At 35.0% G+C, this 22,638-nt stretch overlaps 2 protein-coding genes across 3 annotated transcripts; one reads left to right on the plus strand and one right to left on the minus strand.

Moving 5' to 3' along the window:
- The first annotated feature begins 50 nt into the window (after positions 1–50).
- Positions 51–1,588, plus strand: mRpL17 (mitochondrial ribosomal protein L17). Of its 2 annotated transcripts, none has more exons than XM_071585105.1 (3): positions 51–423; positions 494–704; positions 813–1,588. In XM_071585105.1, the coding sequence occupies exons 1-3, from the start codon at positions 226–228 to the stop codon at positions 932–934; spliced, it is 531 nt and encodes a 176-aa protein (XP_071441206.1). In that variant the 5' UTR covers positions 51–225; the 3' UTR covers positions 935–1,588. The 2 variants fall into 2 exon arrangements, with proteins under 2 accessions (XP_071441206.1, XP_071441205.1); XM_071585104.1 differs by having other exon boundaries at positions 52–423; positions 786–1,588.
- Positions 1,570–22,613, minus strand: LOC139687795 (nuclear RNA export factor 1-like). Its single transcript, XM_071585103.1, has 12 exons — positions 22,203–22,613; positions 21,930–22,016; positions 21,747–21,848; positions 18,545–18,683; positions 18,271–18,470; positions 17,478–17,587; positions 11,120–11,156; positions 10,041–10,285; positions 9,542–9,710; positions 6,062–6,229; positions 5,335–5,477; positions 1,570–3,016 (listed from the first exon to the last, which is right to left on the minus strand). Exons 1-12 carry the CDS (start codon positions 22,335–22,337, stop codon positions 2,917–2,919), a joined length of 1,635 nt encoding a protein of 544 aa, XP_071441204.1. The 5' UTR covers positions 22,338–22,613; the 3' UTR covers positions 1,570–2,916.
- Between the last annotated feature and the right edge of the window lie 25 nt (positions 22,614–22,638).

The following is a 22,638-nucleotide window of genomic DNA, read 5'->3' on the forward strand; positions in this document are numbered from 1 at the left end:
GTAATTAATAAGTTCAAATCAACGTTTGGCTTTGCACGTGAGAAACAGTTGAAGCGTGTTCATCGTGTTCACCGGATCCACTGAAATGTGTACAGTTTCTGCCGAAGATTTACTCTTGGCTTGCGATTTAAACTCATCCTCACTTGGGAAAAGGTTGAATTAATATTATGCATTTTTAGTGAACCTACAACTTTTCCTTTAACTCGTAAGAAACTACACCTTAAAATGAATCAAGCTGATATTACCAAGTTAGTGTCTAGGCTTCGTATTCCACTGAACCCAAGTGCAAGGAAGCTTAAAAATGTAGATGGGCCATTGGGTAGAATAAATAAGCTACGGAAAACAGTAACTGGACTATTTAAGTATGAGCGCATTGAATTAAATTACCATCGAGCTGATGAAGCCAGAGGCTATGCTGAGCGGGTAGGAGAACGTTGAAAGTGTTGGTAAACAATGATATTTCATAAGATTGTATGGCCAAATTTTTTTACAGTTGATATCAGAAGCCATTCGTAATGGTGATCGTCATAAGGAGACGATGGAGATGGCAGATTTTTGGCTTCTGGAGAAGCAGCTTGTGCATAAACTTTTTAAAGTGTTTGTTCCTAGGTTTGAAAACTCAAATCAGTCTTATACACGCATGCTAAACGCCCCAAGACCCTACCCTGGACACAGATATTTTAAGTCTGTCTTAGAACTGAGAGGTAAGTAGAAACAAGCTACTCCATAGACCAGTGTACTTATATGTTTCATCTTGCAGAAGCCCACTTTTTATTTTATTCTAGGGAACCCTTTCCCACCATTAACGCCAGATGTCAGCAGCAATAAAAATTTAATTCATAACGTGCTATTGGAGGAGGCTAGGAAGGAATATACAGCTGCAAAATATTCTGCGAATACAGCCGAATCATCAGCAAAGAAAGAAAGCAGTTAATTAAATTGAAAAAGTTCTACACGAATATCTGTATAGCATGTTTTTGAAACTCATTAGTATTTCCTGTAATTTTGTCCGCTGTTAATACAAAGATTTTTCGCACACCTTGTTATTAATTGTAATTATTTTTGCCCTTACCTTAACACCAAGAAAGGTGGGGGATGCTTGCAATGTCTTCGCAAATTTGTTCCCATAAAGTTTTCAGCACTATCAGAAGAAATTCTGTAAGATTCAGGGCTGGCCGATGTTACCGGTCTGTTGGGTAAGGAAGTTGCTAGTACAGTAGTATTCCACCAGCTTAGGGTAGGTTTTGGACTGATAGTAATTATCCAGCTTATTCTGGACTTATCTGAATCTGGAGGTATCACAAGAGTCATTAAGTCAAAGAATAAGCTGGATTATTACTAATGCTGTACTCAGTCCAATACCTACCCTAAGCCGGTAGAATAATAATGTAGAATCACCTTTCAGGTTTTGGACTTGGAAATAATCCAGCTTATTCGTTGACTTTATGACAGGTATCACAAGAGTGATCCCGAGGCAGGCTTCTTGATTGTAATTTCATGAATAAATTATTAATGACAGCTATCAAAGGAGATCCCCAGAGATAGTTTAATGATGACAGAAAATAGGCAAACAATTAAAACATTTTATTTGATGCATTACATATAATGTAAAATTTATGGAAATGATTGCTGTGATTATTTTAAATCACAACTTGTTGATATGGCATTTCCATTTGATTTCTTCGCACATTTGCTGGCAGTAATGTTTTCAGATGACCACATGGTGAAAGAATGTATTATCAAGACCTTTAGTGCGATTTATTCTAGACAATAACATTATTTACTAGTAAACTAGTAAAACCTCACAATGCTCCATCAAGGCCTATTTTCCGTGAATTAAATTTGCTACCACTCCCATGCATCTACATTATGTTTTTAATTCTATATATAAAAAATAACATCGGCAACTATTCTCTTAACTCTGCCTATCATCATCATTACACCAGAGGCAGGAATGACTTCCATTATGGGAATATAAGAACTAAAGCATTGAAATTAGGACCCAATGAAATGGGCATCAGATTATACAACTAACTACCCAAAAGTATCAAGGATACACAGGGAACTGCTGCATTCAAGCATAAATTAAAAAGATATCTACAGCGCAATATGTTTTACTCGGTTGATGAATATCTCAACAATATTCCCAACCAGTAAGTTCATACTTTTAGTTTCTAACAATGGTCATGGTCTGATTCATGTTTGTGATCAATGATTTTTCTGAATTTGATATTGTATGTGCATGTTACAGCCGATGTTCATGGGTTTGTACCAAACACTTATGTAACTATGAGCATCTATTCTTTTATGTATCTTAACTGAGCCTGTGTCTTTGCTCCTCATTTGACGTGCCTTATATCATGTACATACTCCACCCACCTGGTATTTTTGTATTGTGATCTCTGGGCAAATAAAAAGTAATAATAATAATAAACAAGGTTTCCAAACAAATTTACGCCAATTGTCTTCATAGAAAAATTTGTTGATGTGGCAATTCTGACATCAAAATGTAATTAATAATGTGAAAGTGGCAGAGAAAATAGTCGAGAATAGAAAATCACCAACTTTTGCAAACATTTAACAGCCAACAAATATTCATTGTAAGGAATAATCTTAAATCAAGGATATTTTTGGATGAAAAAATTACGTCATTCTTGTTTGAGCAAGAAATTTATCTCTACCTGAATTTCATTTGGTAACTAATTGCTTACACTTTCTATTTTATTGCCCATGCAGCCACCAATTGAGTCCGCATCATGAGCCGTTGTGTGATGGTAGAATCCACTTTTATTCATGAATCTAGAGCAGCTTATTTTCATTACATATATAAAATTATGTAAAATATTCAGTCTTGATACCATATATGGCTTTACAATGATTCACTACCCTCAAAAGGTGATGATAACAAAAACATTTCTACGATTTGAATACATGAGGAGGAATGGTTTCTTTCTCATAACAATCCATGAAATTTTTTAGAGCTTCCTGGAAATCCCATTCTGTTTCAACCAAGCATCTACAAAGACAAAAATATTTTAAATTTAGAAAAAACAATGGTATTTTGGCATGCTCCCTAATTAACCTTAAGATTACAAGCCTTCAGTTTAAGTCTTTTCATACTTGACTCATGCACATGAATTATGAAGTAATCTAAAATGGTTGACAACATACAATTACGTTAGTGAGCTGTTCATGTATAATGCTATACTCAAAGTAAGACAATGGGATCTGGTAAAGAGTGATGCCACATGGAAATCCCTTATATTTTGCACTATGTATAAACATAAAATAAGTTACTTTCCTGCTTAAGTGAGGGAAGAGCTGACTATTCCATATTCATTGTTGCCATCTTATACCATCTTTGCATTAGTTACAAATCTTTAAGTCATAAGCCAAGTCTCAATGACCATGCAACACAATATTTATGTAATGCCACGCAATTGTAACCTCACATTCGGTACTCATTTACTTGAGAACACAAATAAAAAATTCACAAATTGAAATGAAAAAAAGAAAAAATTCAAGTTTCTCTATAATTATCCACCGTCTGCAAAAAATCAATATGGTCAAAATTTCAAGAAGTTCTCTCGGGATTCATGAATACCATTCGCTGGGAAAACCTGAGATCCTTCATGGTCAAAATTTGTAAAAGTCACTCCAACAATTTTACTGTCAACAGATATTAAGAAAAGAAACGAGTAAGATCTACTTGTTTTTCTAAGTTAAGTGGCTGACCTCTATTAGAATTTTAGGAAACTAAATTAGGTAGAATCCCTGGGATATATAGCTACCAGGATACCGAGCCCTTGATATATTGGCAAAGGCATGGGGTGACATTTATTATTATCATTCCTCAAAAATCATGATAAAAAAATTTTGAAAGCTGATGATTTATTTATTTTAAACTATGGTTCCCCTACTAAGACTATTGAAATTACATGGAACCACTTCTTAAAGTGTCATTAGGTTGCGTCTGAAGTGTGATTAAGGAATTTTGAACAAGATATATGCGGCCGTAAGCATTATTTATTAGATGCATGATAGAATTTCTGTTTTGTGGGTTATATAGCATCAGTCAGACTTAAACCCCAACCCTCACCTTGTGCAACAGACATGATGGAATTATGTGCCATACTGATGCAATGAAATACTGAAAGCAATAAAACTGTTAGTACTAAAACTTGATATTGGAGGATTGCTTGTCATGTATTGTGTGAAACCTTAGAATTATGACGTAGGTTTTATCTTATTCTTTTGAGATTTAAAGAGAACAAACAACATACTCTGAATGGGTGGAAGGTTTCAGGAATTTTTTCAAGGATGCTGTGAAGAAGGTGGAATTCATCATTAACACTGGGCTACCTTAAAGGCATGGATACAGACCAATGGTTTTTTTAAATTTACATAGGAGGGTAAGAAAGTCCTTCTCTCTTCAGTGAGGATTTAAAAGCTAAACTCCTAAATTATTGCAATGAAAAAATTTCTCATAGATAAACCAACAGAACTACCACCAAATTCAACTGTAAATCATTATAACAGATATAGAACTTTGTAAATTGTTATTTTATTGAAAAAAATGAGAGATGCCCACACAGAAACTGATTTTCTACATGAGGAGGTTCCATTAACATTGAAACATATAATAAATGGTACTTAATTTTCTTTTTATCTTAATTTTTGCTCACTACCCTAATGATAAATATATGCTGCTCCTCGATATTATTAGCTCTGAATTTTCATTAATATTAAGATAGGAAGATTAAAGTGATAAAGCTAATTTGTACTTTGCTTTCCTTTAATCTATGAATGTGAAAGAAGTGATGATTAATTCAAATTAACTCCACTATTTACTCAGGGTTTTCCATGGCATTTTTTTAAGCCTTACAGTGCCTACAATAATTTAGTTATTTCGCATTAGTCCGAAAACAGCACATTTTACATCGGATTATTATCAATGATAACAATGGTCACATTTACAACCATCCAAGCCCTAGGTGGAGGAAACCCCACCCAGGCAGGAATTGAGCCCGCAACCCTTGAAATAGCAGACGAGGACATTACTCCGCTGCCACCGGGGTCGGCGACTAATAAAATGGCCAAATATACCCCGGGGGCACAAAATTTTTTATTCACAAAAATTTTAACCTACGGTCTTTACTTAAACATTTGCTTATGGTTTTTTAAATATGATGTCATGAATTTTAGTTCCGAGTCCTGAATACTATAACACAGCAGTTTTAGAATGAGGAATAAAAAGCAACATATAATAGTTGTATATTATATAGCAAATTATTGGTGGCAATGCCATATTAGTTTAAAAAAATTAATACTTACTTTCTGGACCACCTAAGATTCATTTCAGTTATTTTGGCTAGTTCTTCCACCATATTTTGTCTTATTTCACAGTTCTTGCCATCAAGGTATGATAGATCATTTGAAGGGCTGGCAGGTAGGGGTGGCAAGGATTTCAATGAAACCTGGAAGACAACAAAGTTATTTGAATATTTTTCTTTATGGACTATTCCGGTGGGTCATGTGCCCCAGAGATCCTGACATGTCACTTATGACTTACCACAAGGGACAAGGGGGTCTTTACAATTTTCTTCATTTATTTAAGCTAAAGAATTTTAAGCACTTTAAAATGGTTTCAAAATTGAAACATTCCGCCTATTTCCCAGTCTCTGAGCCAAATTTGTCGATGCTATTACCCTATAAAGTGCTTAAATATTTGGGGTACATCTCCAATTTGTTAGCTTTAATTTTTCATTTCACAATTAACTCTGATTATTGTAAATTTTAAGAATTTTTCTCATCTGTTAAATGTGCTTTAGTTATATTACTGCCACATTCTAAAAAGCATGGCAATTTGCATTGTCACCAAAAGCCATTGAAATATCAGGCATAGCTTAGTACAACAGGCTGGACCAAAATTTTGAAGGCCAGTTTAAAGTTATTAGGAGATCATTTAGATAAAAAGGGGGATCATTTCTAATTATTTAAAAGGGTAGATACTACTTCTAATAATCTACCCCAAAATATAGATAAGTGTACTCATTCTCACCTCAGCTTGCTGCCCAGTTGCATTGGTAATAAATAGCATATCATTTGTAATGAAGAAATTATTTCCGCTACGGCTTAATACAAACACACGACTGAAAGAACACAGAGAGTTCTCTAAGCTGCCTAACTCTCTGAAAATTCCACGCACAGTCATGACTGCTTGAGTTGCCTACAAAGAAATTAAATTTGCACTTGAATAAAATATTCACTAAATATAGCATAATAGGTAGACAGTAGTAATATTCACTACATATAGTAAGCAGAACTTAATGGGAGCTTATTCATACAGTATTAAAATTAGAACTCAAATGGGAAAATGCTCAGACAAAAAATAAAGTTACATCTATTAACAAAATGCGGCAAAATTTGTAGCCACTTCAGGCAGAAGTTATGGAACTTGTCATTTGCTAGATGCAAAAATAAGCATTCCCACAATATGCAAATACAAGATTTAAGGGCAACATATTAAAACCCTACTTTGAAGAATTAAGCTTTAGTAAATTCTAGCATTTTGCAAAAACATCTTTAAAATATAACATTCAAAGAATAACTCTCACATTTTCACAAAGAAATGAGAGCCCACATTTTCTTGAATTCAGAATGAAGTAGTCAATTTTTTTTTTTAAGTTTCCTAGTTCCCAAATTATGCGAATAAGATCCATTACAGGCGATATTATTAGAAATTCATACTGTCGGTTAGAGAGGCAGTTTCCTTTATGGCTTGTGGTTTCCTATTAGTTCTGGCATGCAAAAATCACCTAGCATGGGTTTAACTGGAATATCACCCAGAATTACATGTCATTTGCCCTACTGTTTATTCCATTGATTTTTCTGAATATAGCCAATGGTTGTTGACAGAGAGATAAAATACTGTATCTTTCTGTATATACGAGATATCCATCATTTAACGTTAATCATTTTTTCTGTCATTACTCAATATATTGACATAAAAAGAGATTGCACTATATTTCTGCTCAAAAAATAAGCAATAAAGAGATTAACACCATTAATAAGCAAGGATATACTTAATACTCTCAGCAAGGGATTGAGATGGTGCAGTAGCTAATGTGCTGGCTTCTCACCCAGAAGACCCAGATTCGAATCCTGGAGGTGGCAGATATTTTTCAGTGGTATCCCAATCCCTACTTGAGGTGCTTTGTGGAGAGCACTTTAAGTGATCACGACGTCCTTTAACTAGGACGTTAAGCTACAGACCCCTTGGCGCCCTTCAATAAGAGTAGCTTCAAGCCGAAACCGGGTTTCTCTCCACCCTTCATACTTTCCTGTCCATCACTAATGACCAAATGACCTAAGCCGTCAGTCGCCTCCATTAAATATACAACTAAAAGCTCTCATTTCATTTCCGTGTTCTACAGATAATTTCCTGGCACATTGGCCATAATAATCCAATGATTTTATTCACTAGGTATAGCTACATAATACATACTACCTTGAACAAAAAGTTCCCGGAATAACCACCGTGTGGCGCTCCCATCGTTCCGATTTGAGTTCTGTTTTTTTTGTTAAATTGGTACATCTGTTGTTGATATTCCCTTTAAATCTTAGTGTCATAACTTGACATTTGCAAAAGTTACGTAGCCAAGAGTACATCTATCTCTGTGTGTGTTGGCGATTTTTTACAATTTCAGAAATGGATTTAAATTTGCAACAACGAACTTTATTAAATTTTGCGTAAAAAACGGATTTAGTGGCGCACGGACGTTGGAAATGTTGGAAAAGTGTTTCGGCAACGATTCTCTAAAAAAAACGGCCGTTTACCAGTGGCACGAGCGGTTCAGAAGTGGTCGTGAGTCAATCGAAGATGATGAACGCAGTGGCAGACCATCGACATCGAAAGTCGGTGAAAAAATTGATAAAGTAAAAGAAATGTTGGTCAATAACCGCAAATTAACCATCAGAGAAATAGCGGAGGACTTGAACATTGCCTATGGATCCGCCCAAGACATTGTGGTTAATGATTTGGGTTTAGCAGCAAAGTTGGTGCCAAAAGACCTCAATTTCATGCAAAAAAGAGACCGTGTTGACGTCGCAAAAGACATGATTTGCGAGGCTGAATCCGATCCCACATTCATCAAAAGGATCATTACTGGAGACGAGACGTGGGTTTATGAGTACGACACGCAATCCAGACATTAGGGAAGTGAATGGCGTTCACCAAATGAGCCGAGACCAAAAAAACCACGTCGTTTTCAGTCAAAAAAGAAGGCAATGCTGACGGTTTTCATGGATTACAACGGTGTAGTGCATCATGAATTTTTGCCAGAAGGCCAGACAGTAAACAAAGAGTATTATTTGGGCGTTATGAGACGTTTGCGTGAAGCAATTCGCCGAAAGAGACCAGAAATGTGGGCAGAAAACTCGTGGATTTTGCACCATGATAACGCACCGTCGCACAGTGCTATCATTATTCGTAATTTTTTGACGAAAAATGCAACAAATACCATCCAACAGCCACCGAATTCACCTGATTTGGCTCCCTGTGACTTCTTTCTGTTCAATCGAGTTAAAAAACCATTACGGGGAACGCGTTTTAGCAGCCGAGAGGAAGTAATGGAAAAATCGCAGGAAGCACTGATGGACATACCAAAAACCGACCGTAACTTTTGCAAATGTCAAGTTATGACACTAAGATTTAAAGGGAATATCAACAACAGATGTACCAATTTAACAAAAAAAAACAGAACTCAAATCGGAACGATGGGAGCGCCACACGGTGGTTATTCCGGGAACTTTTTGATCAAGGTAGTATGTTCCAGAATTATGAATTGTTTTTCAAAAAACAAATAAGGTGCCAAAATTTTAATTTGATGTTGTAACAATATTTTCTTCACTGATGCACATACTAATCCTTGAATAATATCTGATATATTTCATGACAATTCTCATTAATTTTAGTTTTATAGTTGCTCATATAGGCATCTCCTAGGCATTGTTGACGATCTTAAGTTTTTTGAAGTCATTTAAAGTTTCAAGATGATTTTACTTCATTCTGTTATATATCTTCCTCCTACGAAGTTCACTGAAGTATTTCAGTTTCTCGATTTGTAAAATGCATTCTTGCCCAAGTACATAATATCATTTCAAAAGTAGTGATTTATTTTGATTAATAATTATTTCTACAAACAATCACTGCAGATCATTTATGAGAAATTTTTTTCCAAATCCTAATGGTCTATTCAGATGTTTTATAAAAATAAAATCTTTCAATTTTATAGATTAATATATTTCTGCAGTACACCTTAACGGAAATAGCAGCGACTGAAGTTTTCCTTTTTTAATGAAAAACTGGTAAATTCCTCAGCAAATAAAAGCAAGGTTTGCAGTGGAATTCAAATTTAGTTCCAAAACTGATGGTTCCGATATGGAGTGATAGAATATATTCAAAAGGAATGTATAAGTGGTGAAACATGGCACTTGATTTGAAAAGAGAAAATAAATGAACACACATTTTCATACTTACGTCAAACTTGGTCAAATCAACACTAATTGATTTTCTGTCATGCTGCGTCAGAGGAAGGTCACTTATAAATTTAACGATTTGTTCTCTGCCATGGATCAAAGACTTATGGGTCTTTATGTAATCAGATATTTTCAAGAGATTCCTACTTTCTGAAAAATATTTATTCAATCTGAAAAAGATTAAGAAAATGATTTGAACTTATCATTTAAAATGAATTGTGCAGTTAAAGGACATAATAGCAGCAGAAAAAGATTAACAGTAAATTACATATTTTTTTCATTTGAAAACTGGTAATATTCATTTCATCATTGGCAATTACTTAGCTAAAAGTTTCAACTAAATGCCACACGAATAAGTATGCTTCCTAAATTCAACTCTTATTATGTAAAGTAATAACAGATAAATGATGAACCACTAATTTATGTGATGAGCCCAAACACTGTTGGTACAAGAAACATTAATAATACGAAGAATGGTGTTCGAGTAATAAAATTCTCACCTTCCAGCAGGCTGAAATGCTACTGCAAGCCCCACATTTCTGGGAACATCAGCCGCTGAGAGGGAGAATAACGCCCCTTTCGTGTATGTTCCAGCAAGATTCAAACGTGTTCTACTGCCACTCCATCCATCATACATTTTGAAATAATATGTTATAAACTGCTCTACAAAAGGCTCCCCATCAGGATTGCAAAGATAATTCTGCCAACCCACTGGGAATCCTTCTCGAGGTAAAGTTATGCCATCCTTAAAAAAAATTAGACCATCAAAACTATTACAAAAAATGAACTAGCATAATATTTTAGGTTTTTTCCCAATAGTGCATAACACATAATTAAAATAGGGTCACAATTAATTTAACTGTGAAGAAAGTTGAACACCTTGATTCATAAAATAGAAGCATTCATGGCTACATCACTTTAAATATGTACATTATATGGACAGTGCTGCCTTGTGAAAAGTACCTATTTTTGGTGCCATTGGCAAATAAAACTTTGTGCTCTACCAGTTCCCATTTAGGGGAACGGCTAAACAATTGCAAGCCATAGAAAATATTTCCAAATATCAGTCCACCAAGGAGGGCTCAAGGTAGTGTGCTGTAGTTACAAATTTACTTTAGTGAGTTCAATGATTAAGCACCTACTTACAAGTCCAACATTAGCCATTTTAAAATAACAAAATACTCATGGTATCAATCCACTTTGAAATAAACAACACATATTATTTGACCAGAAAATAATGAGAAAGTGAAAATATTGTGTTTTGCATCCTGTACACAAATTTTCATGCAATTTCATTTGGTGGTGAATTTATACAAACATTTTTACAAAATCTATCTTCGCTTGGAATAAAGATCACCAGAACCCACACCACTAGAGTTAATACATCACCAAACTTAGGCAGGACTAAAACCTGTGACCTTGATTTTTAGCTGGGGCTTATAACCCACTAGGTAAACCTTGCTGGCTTTTGAGAAATATCAACAATATTTTTTTTACATAAACTGGTAATATGTATCAATATTAACAATGATCAGTTACATAAATTTAAATATATGTAAGTGTAGTTACATTTACTTACCAACTTTACAATGGTCGGGAAAAGTGCCCTTACTTCCCTGTGAAGAGAGGAAAGATGAATTTACAACTATAATATTTTCATACAATATCATTAATAACTCAGCTTGACATTTGAAGTCCTAAATTCATGAACAACTGTCATTTGATTCAATAAAAGGGCTCAGCAAATTTCTCTTTGATATAATGTCATGTTAAAACAAAAGTTTCTTCTTGGTTAGAAAGAACTATAACTATTTTGTGCATGAAATAAGGCTAACACATTTTGAATATGGAATTATAGTTACATTTACTATTTTTAATACGTAAATTATCTAAGAAAAAGAGGTGGATTAAGACTAGATGGAAAAGGTGTCTGGGTACGAAAAGGGAAGTGAGTCAATTGGTGAATGAGAATAAACAAGACTGGGAGCAATGCAGAAGATTGATGAGAAAAGCCAACCCTAAGAATGGGAAAAGTCTTTGTGTAAGAAGGCAAAGTTGACTAGCTTTCAAGGTTCTGTTATAGTTCCACTACTGGGATACACTTGTGCCTACCCCTAAGCCATTGATCACTGTTTGTAACTAATGGTAACTATTTAATAATTTCAACTACAAAAAATTAATCTTTTTCTGAAACTGGAACCATAAAAGTATCATGATACATCCCAAACAAACCAGGAACCAAAATAGTCTGAAAAATATAAAAATCCAAACAAAGAATGGAAAAAATCTATTATGAAAAATTAATCCTCTTACATTACAGTAAACATTATAAATTGATAATTAAAACTAATCTGGCATAAAGACACCATGTAATATATACTGTCTCTGTCCACTAGGGCTAAAAGCTAGTCAATGGTAGCAGCTCAACTTATTACAGGTGCTATTCCACTGAGCAAGTTTGCCTATAGCAATTTCAAGAGATTATTTAGCTAGTCATTCTTGGCAATACGAGGTCTGTTCAAAATGTTAATTAACTTTAATTATTACAAAACAATACTTCATTTACAAATTATTGGCCAGGGTCCCCTTCAAAGCAGCCTCTTCCCTAACATATACACTTATCTCAACAGTGTTTCCACTTTTTGAAACAGTCCGGGAACACTTTTTCAGGAAAGCTCCCCAGCAGTCAAATATCGATCTGTACAAACGAGATTGTTCATTTTCTCAATCTGGGGGTCATCGGTTGTGGTTGATGGTCTTCCGGAATGCTTGTTGTCTTTCACTGATTGCCACCCCTTTTTGAACTGAGTAAACCACTCATAACATGTGGTTCAGGGACTTTTTGAACAGACCTCATGGAGCTGTATGTTTTGTTTGAATACCAAAATGTATCAATTTCTGAAGTCTCTTCAAAACAATTAAAATTTCATAACAGGAGCCAAAACTTGAAGTGTCAAATGCCAACAGTTTCAAGTATCAAGGCAAGTAAGAGTTGAAAGAGGTCCTCCTTACCGAGAGAAAGATTTTCTAAAAATGACTACGAGTGCAGACCATTAAAACACTCATATCCTTCCAACTCTGAGTTTAATGATATCAAGACATCATCCCACCGGCTACCATTGATATAGCACTAACACTTTGCAAATTCACTACCAAACTCCCCTGAATCATTACAGCAAAAAAATGCCCATCAGTGGGGCAAGACTTTTCAATGGCCGAAAAAGTTTTCAAGTTCATAACATAAGAATAATACCACAAGTAGGCCTTGCCCAGGGGACATTTTATGAATTCCAATTCCAGACATTTACCCAAACAACATTTCACCCTTTTCCTAAACTTACTTGATATTTTCTTTAAAAGCTGCAGCAGTGGTGGTTAAAACAACATATACTAATATCTAGTGAATTTTGCAGTAAACATGATAGTATTTTAGAAAAGATTTTTCAAAATCAATTTGATACTTTAATTGCATCATTTTAAAATGGCAGAAAACAAAATTTGTCACAAACTAAGATATAAAAGGTCATATCTACATCAACACCAATCATCTTTGCCCTATGCAAATGTCACTGTTATCACAACAGTTGGTCATAATCTAGTTTTAGTTAATCTTCTTACATAGTTGCATTCTTAGAGATAACCTTCAACCTACAAAAAATTCTTTTAGGCATAGTTTACCGCCCACCCAAGATAGGTTATTTTTCCGACTTGGAAGAAGCATTATCTTCCCTCATTCCGAACTATGACCATGTTATTATTACTGGTGACTTCAATGCCAACTTTCTTTCCTCAACTCATGACTCTAAAACAATTACTAACTCTATGTCATCCCTCGGTCTTAGTATACTTCCCCTAGAACCTACCCATCATACATCTTCATCAGCCACTTGGCTTGATGCAATAATTACAGCCAACCCTGACAAAATCACAACATATGGGCAACTTTCTGCCCCAGGAATATCCATGCATGATGTGTTATTTTTAACATACTCAGTTAGATGTCCTAAATTTAAGCAGAAATTCATTCTTACTCGCGATTTCAAGTCCATAGATGACAAATACCTGGTATCCGATGCGGCTACCATTCCATGGCAGTCTATAGAATTCATCAACGACATAGATAAAAAAGTAGAACTATTTAATACGTTCTTAAATGATCTAGGAGACAAACATGCACCGTTTAGAAAAATCCGACTGTCCAAACCACGCTCCCCTTGGATAACAGATGAAATAAAATACTTGATGCGTAGGCGTGACGCAGTCTATAGCCTGTTTAAAAAACATAAAAACGAAAATGTATTCAATATCTACAAAAAACTGCGTAACAAAACTAAACAAGTCATTAGAAATTCCAAAATCAGATATGCCTTCCAAATATCTAAAGAGTCCCCGTCACATATTTGGAAAAGCTTGAAGTACCTTGGTGTTGGAAAAACTAAAAATCAACACTCCCTACCTGCTGACATTTCTCCAGACGACCTAAACCGTTTATTCACAACCCCACCGACGGAAATCGACTTTAATGCAAAAAATGAATACATATACAGTTTGCAAAATTCTGAACCAACTCCAGTTTCTGCTGGAAGCTCATTCAAAATTTCTCCCGTCACACAAATGGAAGTCCTCCAGGCCCTCAAAAAAATCAAGTCCTCCTCAGATGGAGCTGACGGAATTTCAGCTATTCTCATACAAAAGTTACTTCCCATTGTACTTCCTGTTTTAACTCATATCTTTAATTGGTCTATTTTAACTGAAACATATCCCTCCCTCTGGAAACGTGCCCTCGTCCGTCCCATCCCCAAAAAATCCACACCCACTAACATTGCTGAATACAGACCAATCAGCATCTTGCCTCCTTTATCAAAAGCATTCGAGAGACTCATTCACGAACAAATTTCAAAGTTTCTGAATGAAAATAACTTACTTGATCCTCTACAATCTGGCTTTCGGTCCTCTCACAGCACAGCTACCGCTCTCCTTAAAATAACAGATGACATCCGACTATCCATGGATCGCAAAGAGGTGACAATAATGACTCTCCTAGACTTTACCAAAGCCTTCGACTCTATTGACAAAGATATTCTCTTAGCAAAACTTCAAAACCTGAATTTTTCTTCCTCGTCTTTACTGTGGATTCGCTCATACCTAAGTAACCGATTCCAAAGTGTCACTACACCTAATTCATCCTCTAACTGGCTTCAAATACACAGGGGTGTTCCACAAGGATCCATTCTTGGACCTTTGCTTTTTTCCCTGTATATAAACGATATTAGTAAATGCATTTTAAATTGCAATCATCACCTTTATGCCGATGATTTACAAATATATCACCATTCCCGCCTTCAAGACCTACCTACAATTATAAACGAAATTAATGCAGATCTGGCTGCTTTGTCACTATGGGGAATAAAAAATTTATTGAAAATAAACCCAATCAAAAGTCAGTCCATCATAATTGGATACCATAAAATACATTCTAAAATAAGTATTGATAAACTACCACCACTAAAATTGCAAGGATCTATCATACCATACCTAAGGACAGTAAATAATTTAGGCTTAACCATAAATGAAACATTATCTTGGACTGATCATGCAATTGCTATCTGGAGAAAAATTAACTCATCCCTGCATTCACTGAAAAGGTTAAAGCACATTGCTCCCCCCTCCTTAAAGATGCTTCTTGTGTCCACTCTTCTCATACCCCACTTTGATTACTGTGATGTAGTATACCAAGACCTTTCAGGCGAACTAAAAACCAAACTCCAGAAGACCCATAATTCCTGTGTGCGGTTCATATGTGATCTTAGGAAGTACGATCATATTTCCGACTCATTTAATAGAATATCCTGGTTAAAGCTAGAAGGCCGCAGGCATTTACATATTCTTTCACTTCTCTACGGAATACTTTCAAAGCACACCCCTAATTATCTATACAAAAACTTCCTCTTCATCAACTCAATCCATAACAGAAATACCAGGGGTAATAACAAACTTCTTGTCCCACACCATCGCACGGAAATCTATCACAAATCTTTTCATGTTACAGCATGCCGTCTGTGGAACTCTCTCCCAGATGACATAAAAAACTCTTCATCTACAACAACATTTAGAAGAGCACTTCACAAGTTCATTTTCCTCAGGTACTTAACTTAACCAGTATCCCTCCGTCATTCCACTCAGCTGTTATACAGATCACTGTGTCTACTTTGTTTTTTACCCTGCTTTTTGTTTTGTCATCTCAAGCGGTAGGAGTTTGCGTAATTATTTTTAGAAACATCAAGCTTCTCATTACTCCGCATGTGTTGTCAATGTATTTAATTTCTCCATTTCAATTTCAGTAACTTAATAATATGTATACTCTGTAAAAATGATTGTTACAATGTACATGTATCTTTCCTCTAAGTAATAGGGTTTTCGCAGGTTTTTCACACCCCCCTTCTCTTCGTGGGTGTTTTTCCTGCGTGGGTTTTTACTAGTTGAGCAATGCCACGCTCTCCCTAGCTTTTCCCACAAACCTCATTCTTTGCTCAGACTTTCCTCATTTTATTGTACTGTTGACTTCACTGTCATTTAATTTGAGTATATGTAGGTGTATTCTTAATTTATATACGTATATGTATATGTATGTATGTATGGGTGTGTATGTGCGTACTTATGTTTGTATTTATGTATGTGTATGAATGCATGTATGTATGTTTATGTGTGTATGTGTGTGTGGATATGTATGTATATGTGTAGGTATGTGTATGATAGGTATGTATGTGTGTGTATGTGTATGTATGTGTATGTGTGTGTCTATATATATGTATATACTGTTTTCTTTTCGATGAATTGATGTCTGTCTATATGTATTTATGTGTACATATGACTGTATTTATAAGTTTAATGGCTAATATAATATGTATATGACGATGGGTTAAATGGAAGAAGGGACCATTTGGTCTCAATTTCGCCCAAATAAAGACCACTATCTATCTATCTATCTATCTATCTATAGTTGAACACAAGACTATCTAGGAAGTACTAACAGCTCTTGATCCCAAAAACAACATCTTTCTCTTTGGGAATTCTCAAATCATACACTTCTAGTGTGAAGTTCTAGCACGAAAATTTCTAGCGAGGTGTCTCTCAGAGTTGGTTCCAAAAGAGTGTGAGAGTGGCAAAAAGGGAAAATTAAGTCACAAATTGGAAAAGTAACCTACTATCAATAAACTTGTGAAGTAAGCATAATATTTTTGTACTTTATAATCCATCTCTCCCACTTGTACAGAAGAGTGCATAAAGCATACAGTTTTTTCAGCTATTTTCTCCTCCATATTTAAAGTGTTCATTTTATTCTCTTGCCCCCTCATGCATGTTTGTCTGGCATTGGTTGATATTTCTTTGCTTTATATTCATCCTTTTTCTGCAATACCAATGAATATTTCGTGCATAATTCATCAAAATCTTCCAAATATGATACAGAGAAATACATAGATAGTGGGTGTGTATGAGAGAGAATGAGAGAAATTAGAGATACATTTACATGCCATTCAAGATTTCACTTCTGTTGGGCATTCCATGACATACCCATTTTTTGAAAATTTTTTCCCCAAGTTTTCGAAGAACTGAATAATTGCACTTTTCTCAACTCAATGGCTTCATAACATCTGATCCATAGATAATACGAAGCTATTGAAAAGAAATTGTTCGGATAACAAGGTGAGAGGAATCTATCAGCGCTTATGCTATGACAATGAATATTATGGGGCTAAATAAAAAAATATTCATCAGGTGACAAAAGTATTGACTGAAATTTTTAGCTTAACCACAAAAAAAATCATGTAAAGTTCATTATGGGTAGGTCAATTTTGGCACTAGGAATTCATAGTTAAAATTGCAATTCCAAGGGAATAATATGAACTAAATATGTACCTAATATAAAAGGAACTTACTCAATATACTTTGATTCTTTACTGAAAAGTCCACACAAGGGATTGCCATCAAGAATGAGTTCATGCAGTTGCAAACCTCGTATATGATAGAATGATGACAGGTCTGGGATCTGGAAATTATAAAAGTACAGGCTCAAAAACACTTCATTAGGTGATGATAAATAAATAATCACCTGAAATGCATAATTAAGCAACACTATAAATACAAGAGTATACAACTATGATAAACTAATATTCTTTTGTGAACCGAAAAGGAATGACTGGGTGGGACCAGGCATGAATGCCAAAGAGTGGGCCAACACATCCGAAGACCATCTTTCATAAAAAAACAAGATGCTCTGGAACTTCCTGAGCAACTCGGATTGATTGACTAAGATGTGTACACTCAAAATAATAGTTACTCTTTCCAGGATAACATTACAATCAACTTAGAAAAATTAGTTAAGAAAGGCTATGAAACTAAAGAAACATGAATTATACACCAATATTCATAATCACTTCTTTAAAACCCACATTATTTATAATGGAGCAACCTAAGCAACAGATTCTGCAGTGATGATAACCAAAAGAAATAATACTTAACATTAATTAAAAATAGCAATTTTCCACAAAAATAAAATTTATTGCGACCGGTTTCAATGTTACTACATCATCATCAGGTGTATCACCTGATGATGATGTAGTAACATTGAAACTGGTCACATTAAATTTTATTTTTGTGGAAAATTGCTATTTTTAATTAATCATGATATTCCACCATATCACGCCTGAAACGTCTCTTTTTAATACTTACCATGTTGTCACTTAGATCAATAACCCTGAGATTATGGGCAATCTGGATCAAATAGGAGAAGATGCGTACAGAAGTTAAGTTATTTTTTGAAAGGTTGATTTCTCTCAAAGAAGAAAGATGATGAAGGTTAAATAAAATGCATTCAACTTCATATACAATTCTTCTAAGATGCAATGGGCAATACATCCACTGTTCTAATTCTGCAAAAGATGTATTAAATTACAAATTTCAGTCATCAGGTAAGATTATTATGCATATAAGAACTTTTCCATACCTTTATCTTTGTGAAAATTCTGGAGTTGTAGACTTTTTTCAGATGCATTGTACATATTTTTTGAAATGACGTTTCCAAGGATACTTCTCATGCATATTTTGGTCCCCATTGGGTAACAAAGTTGAATTTGAAGCAAGAACTGAAATTAGATAGTAATGATCTCATATGTAGATGTTAAATGTGTCATACAAGTCAATGCTGTCAAGAAGTGAATTCAGCAGAGAGGAGAGAGAGAACAATAGCAACACATTAAATACGCAGGTAAGTTATCAGTACATAATTTTAGGTTGCTATGATATTCTAAAATTGATGAGAAAAAGCAGTTGAGAACAGACATCATTGAGTTAAAAGTTATGCAAATTAATTTTTATCAGCTTCAAGGATATGACTGCAGAGATCACAAATGGAGAGGGAAGACATTAGAATCATGAGTACATATGATGAAAATGAAGGACTATTTTACTATTTTGCCAAATAAAATATTATCTTCTCTTAAGATCTGACATTGACTTGGGTGGACTTGTGACATCCCGTGGGTGAGCAATATTTAATGAGTGAAAGGACAATAATTATATAATCGAACAAAAGACAAAAATTAGGTTTATACATTTTCTATTTATGTGTTGTACATGATCCTTGGACTATTAGGTCTGCAATCAAAGAATTTTTGAACATGATACAATAACATACATAAAATTGAACAGGAATCTTATGCAATCATTCCAGAATCAATGTAACTTTTGAGAATGAAATTTAATATTACGAGGGTGATCTGAAAAGTTTCTGACCTAACAAAGATATAAGACATTTTTTCTGAGTCTGAAGCTTTTCAGACCACCCATGTGTATGAACAATCAATCATCTTTATGGTTAGGAGGATAGTTGAAAATTTAAAACATTAACATGGCAGAGAAAGAGAATTTGGATAAAAAAAGTTTATATTTTGAAGACATGCATGTCTATTATGTGATTGAAAAAATTATGGATGAATATAAAAGATTTAATAATAGACAGGGTTAGAGTAAATTTTGATAGTCCAGAACTCAAAATTATACAAGTAAAAATAACCCATTTATCCCTGATGAGGGCATGTATAGCATGAAGCCCTGAGTCCTGGCCTAACATCAAGATTGCTGCACCTTAATATTTTTGAGATCCAAAATTATGAACCAAACTGCATGGGTAATGGATGTGAAAGAGGCATTAAATATGTGTATCATATGTGCGATTGGCCCTAATACTAAGCTATTACCTTAAAAAATGGACCAATTTGATGATACAAACATATTTGTGTAGTAAACAAAATGCAATAACCATAAAAACGACCAATTGAATTAACGACCATGCAATTTGATGGTACTTCCAAATACTAAAATACTTGGCATTACAATAGGATTATTTGGTAGTCTACCATATGAGGTAGGTTTTTTTGAAGACACAGACTGTACACACCTACATTTCCATAGCCTTGCTTTACAAGACAGAACCTATAACCCCACACCACAAAAAATTCTTCAATTCGGCATAAATTCTACCGCCCTTCATTCCATCCAATATCCTTATCCATTTTCTAAACCCCTAATCGCTTGCCTGATGTCTTCCCCTTTTACAGTCCTCAGTATTTCATTACCAATTAAAGTTTTGTATCCATTCCTTTCTGTAGGTTGATGATTGAAATAATGGTAATTGATGGTGCTCAGAGTAACTTAGTGGAATTTATGGGTGCTTAACTGAAAAGAGAAACTGTTGTATTCCACACAAGATTTTATTTAAAACATGACAATGTAGGTTTTACCACTTAAATCATCATAACAGGAGATATGATGCTGCAGCTAAGCAGAACAACTTAGGCAGAAGTATTTTACATAAAATCTTGCCTGAAATATAACTAAGCCACTCATCATTTAGCATGGAAACAATAAAAAAAATCAGGATACCTCCATGGATGATGCTGAATGAGCAAATTTAACAGCGAGGTTGTTGGTAGTAGGCAGAGTATTTAAAATATGAATATTTACCTATGGCAGCAGTGATAGCAAAATGCAAAGTGAACATCTCTTGTATTTTCTACATGGAAGTGAAAGGAGAGATATTCAAGATATGATACTAGACAATGATAGAAAACTATTTCAAATATTATCCCCAACTGGTTCAACAGGGATATTGGTAACGATAGATAAAAAACCATAAACACAGTAATCAACCCAGTACTAAGACCGACGGCGTGTGAATATTCACACATCAGGGTAGGGGGCAGTTCCTTTCCCTGTATCAGTTATGGTTTCCCAGGAAGTTCTGGTACCCAAAAAATCACATAGCTTGGGTGGAGCTGTAGGTGCCCGGAGTGCCTTGCCCGGGAATCGGATCCGGGCCCCTCCGGTCAGCAGTCCAAAGCTCTACCCCCTGGACTACTGCGACCCAACGATACATAGATAGCACAAAAAAACAGTAGTATCCATTTAGAAGCACGCAAAATAGGATTCATATGATTGCTCTTCATTGAGAAATTTGTATGGGAAACCAATTGGAATATGGAAAAAACATTAAGAAAGTAGAATCAAATCAACACCATTTTTGTGTACTGATCGGCAAAAAGAACTAGCGATAACATACACAGGCACGTGTAGAGTATGTTTATGTGCAAGAACTTCGAATAAGAGGATATACTTCCTCTGTTGGAGATGGTACAAATGGCAACAGAAAGTCAGTCAGCCATAAAAGACTGGAATGGAGGCACCTACAATAGGAAACTATGAAGGAAGAATGCTACATCGGTTTGATTTTGTTGAGAAAATGGATCATAACTGAATCACCACGAGGCTATAAGTGAAGAGCAGGTGGAATATAGGGGAACCAAAAAAATTATGGGTTTACACAATTGAGGAAACTCCCAAGTGTAGTAATATTAGATGTTAACAACATTGGAGCATACATGAAACGATAAACAACCTTGAAGAGGCGAAAGAAGTACACGAGTAGAGGGCAGTAAAATACTGGGCAACTAATTAATTAGAGTACCTTTCCTTGCAGAACCTAAAATTAGGATTTCATTGACAGGATCCAGGAATTAGGCATAAAGTGTATTTTCTTTATCAATGAATCTGTCCTGAATCGTAAGCAACTACTACTTAACATAGATACTGGTAAAAGACCCTTTGCCTGCGACTTCTTTGTATTCACCAGACGAAAATGGGAAACTTACAAATCCCGAGCCGTGGTAGACCTTCAGATTACGGCATAATTTTCGGATAGCATTAACATGGTCGTTTACGAAAAATACGGCGTTGTCTCCATCTTGTTGGTACTGAAACGAAATTAAAAGGATTATAATCACTGAGGAAAATAAACTTTAAATTATCTCATTAGTTAGTTAAATTATTATCACCAAAAATGGTATTATTTCCTCCGGTGCTATAGCCTCAAATATCCGATGCAAGACATATTCCTTCCCGTAAACCCAACCATTAAAAACCTGAAAGATCAAATAATAATGTTATTCGCGGTGGTCCATATTTTTACATGAGATCGCTATAACCAAAAACGCGTGACGAAATCCACGAGAAACATCCACCAGCCGGTCTGAGACATCTAACAACAGTGCAGGTGGAATTGAGAGCTGGTTATTCCTTTGCGACACTACTACATCGATGAAACTCACAGTAACCTTGTGCCAGGCCCTTCCGAATGCCATCAGTTGACATTGATTCAAACTTTCGTACGCAGCACTTAAAAGATTTCTAGAGTCATTTCGACCATCCAGGATAACGACAGCTGCAGTAGTTGACACATCCATAGTAACAATCACTTACTTCTTTAATGCGAAACGTAGTAAATACAGCAGCCTTACCGCACAACATGTCACTATCAATTCTTTGTGGGATTCATTATGGAAATGTTAAATATATGCTCGAATTTAATGATTTACATAATGTGGAGGGTGTCATTGGAGAATATTTGAATACGCTAAGAACTATAGAGAGTAAACTATGCTTTACACTTAATGCTTGGAATTCCTTTGTTTATAAAGCCATTTTTTGACAACTCGTCTGTCCACTCGTAATGTGACCAAAAAGGGGCGCTCTACTAAATCGATA

Source organism: Hetaerina americana, unplaced genomic scaffold (genome assembly GCF_022747635.1).
Source record: "Hetaerina americana unplaced genomic scaffold, ioHetAmer1.1.p SCAF_2, whole genome shotgun sequence".
Lineage (NCBI taxonomy): Eukaryota > Metazoa > Arthropoda > Insecta > Odonata > Calopterygidae > Hetaerina > Hetaerina americana.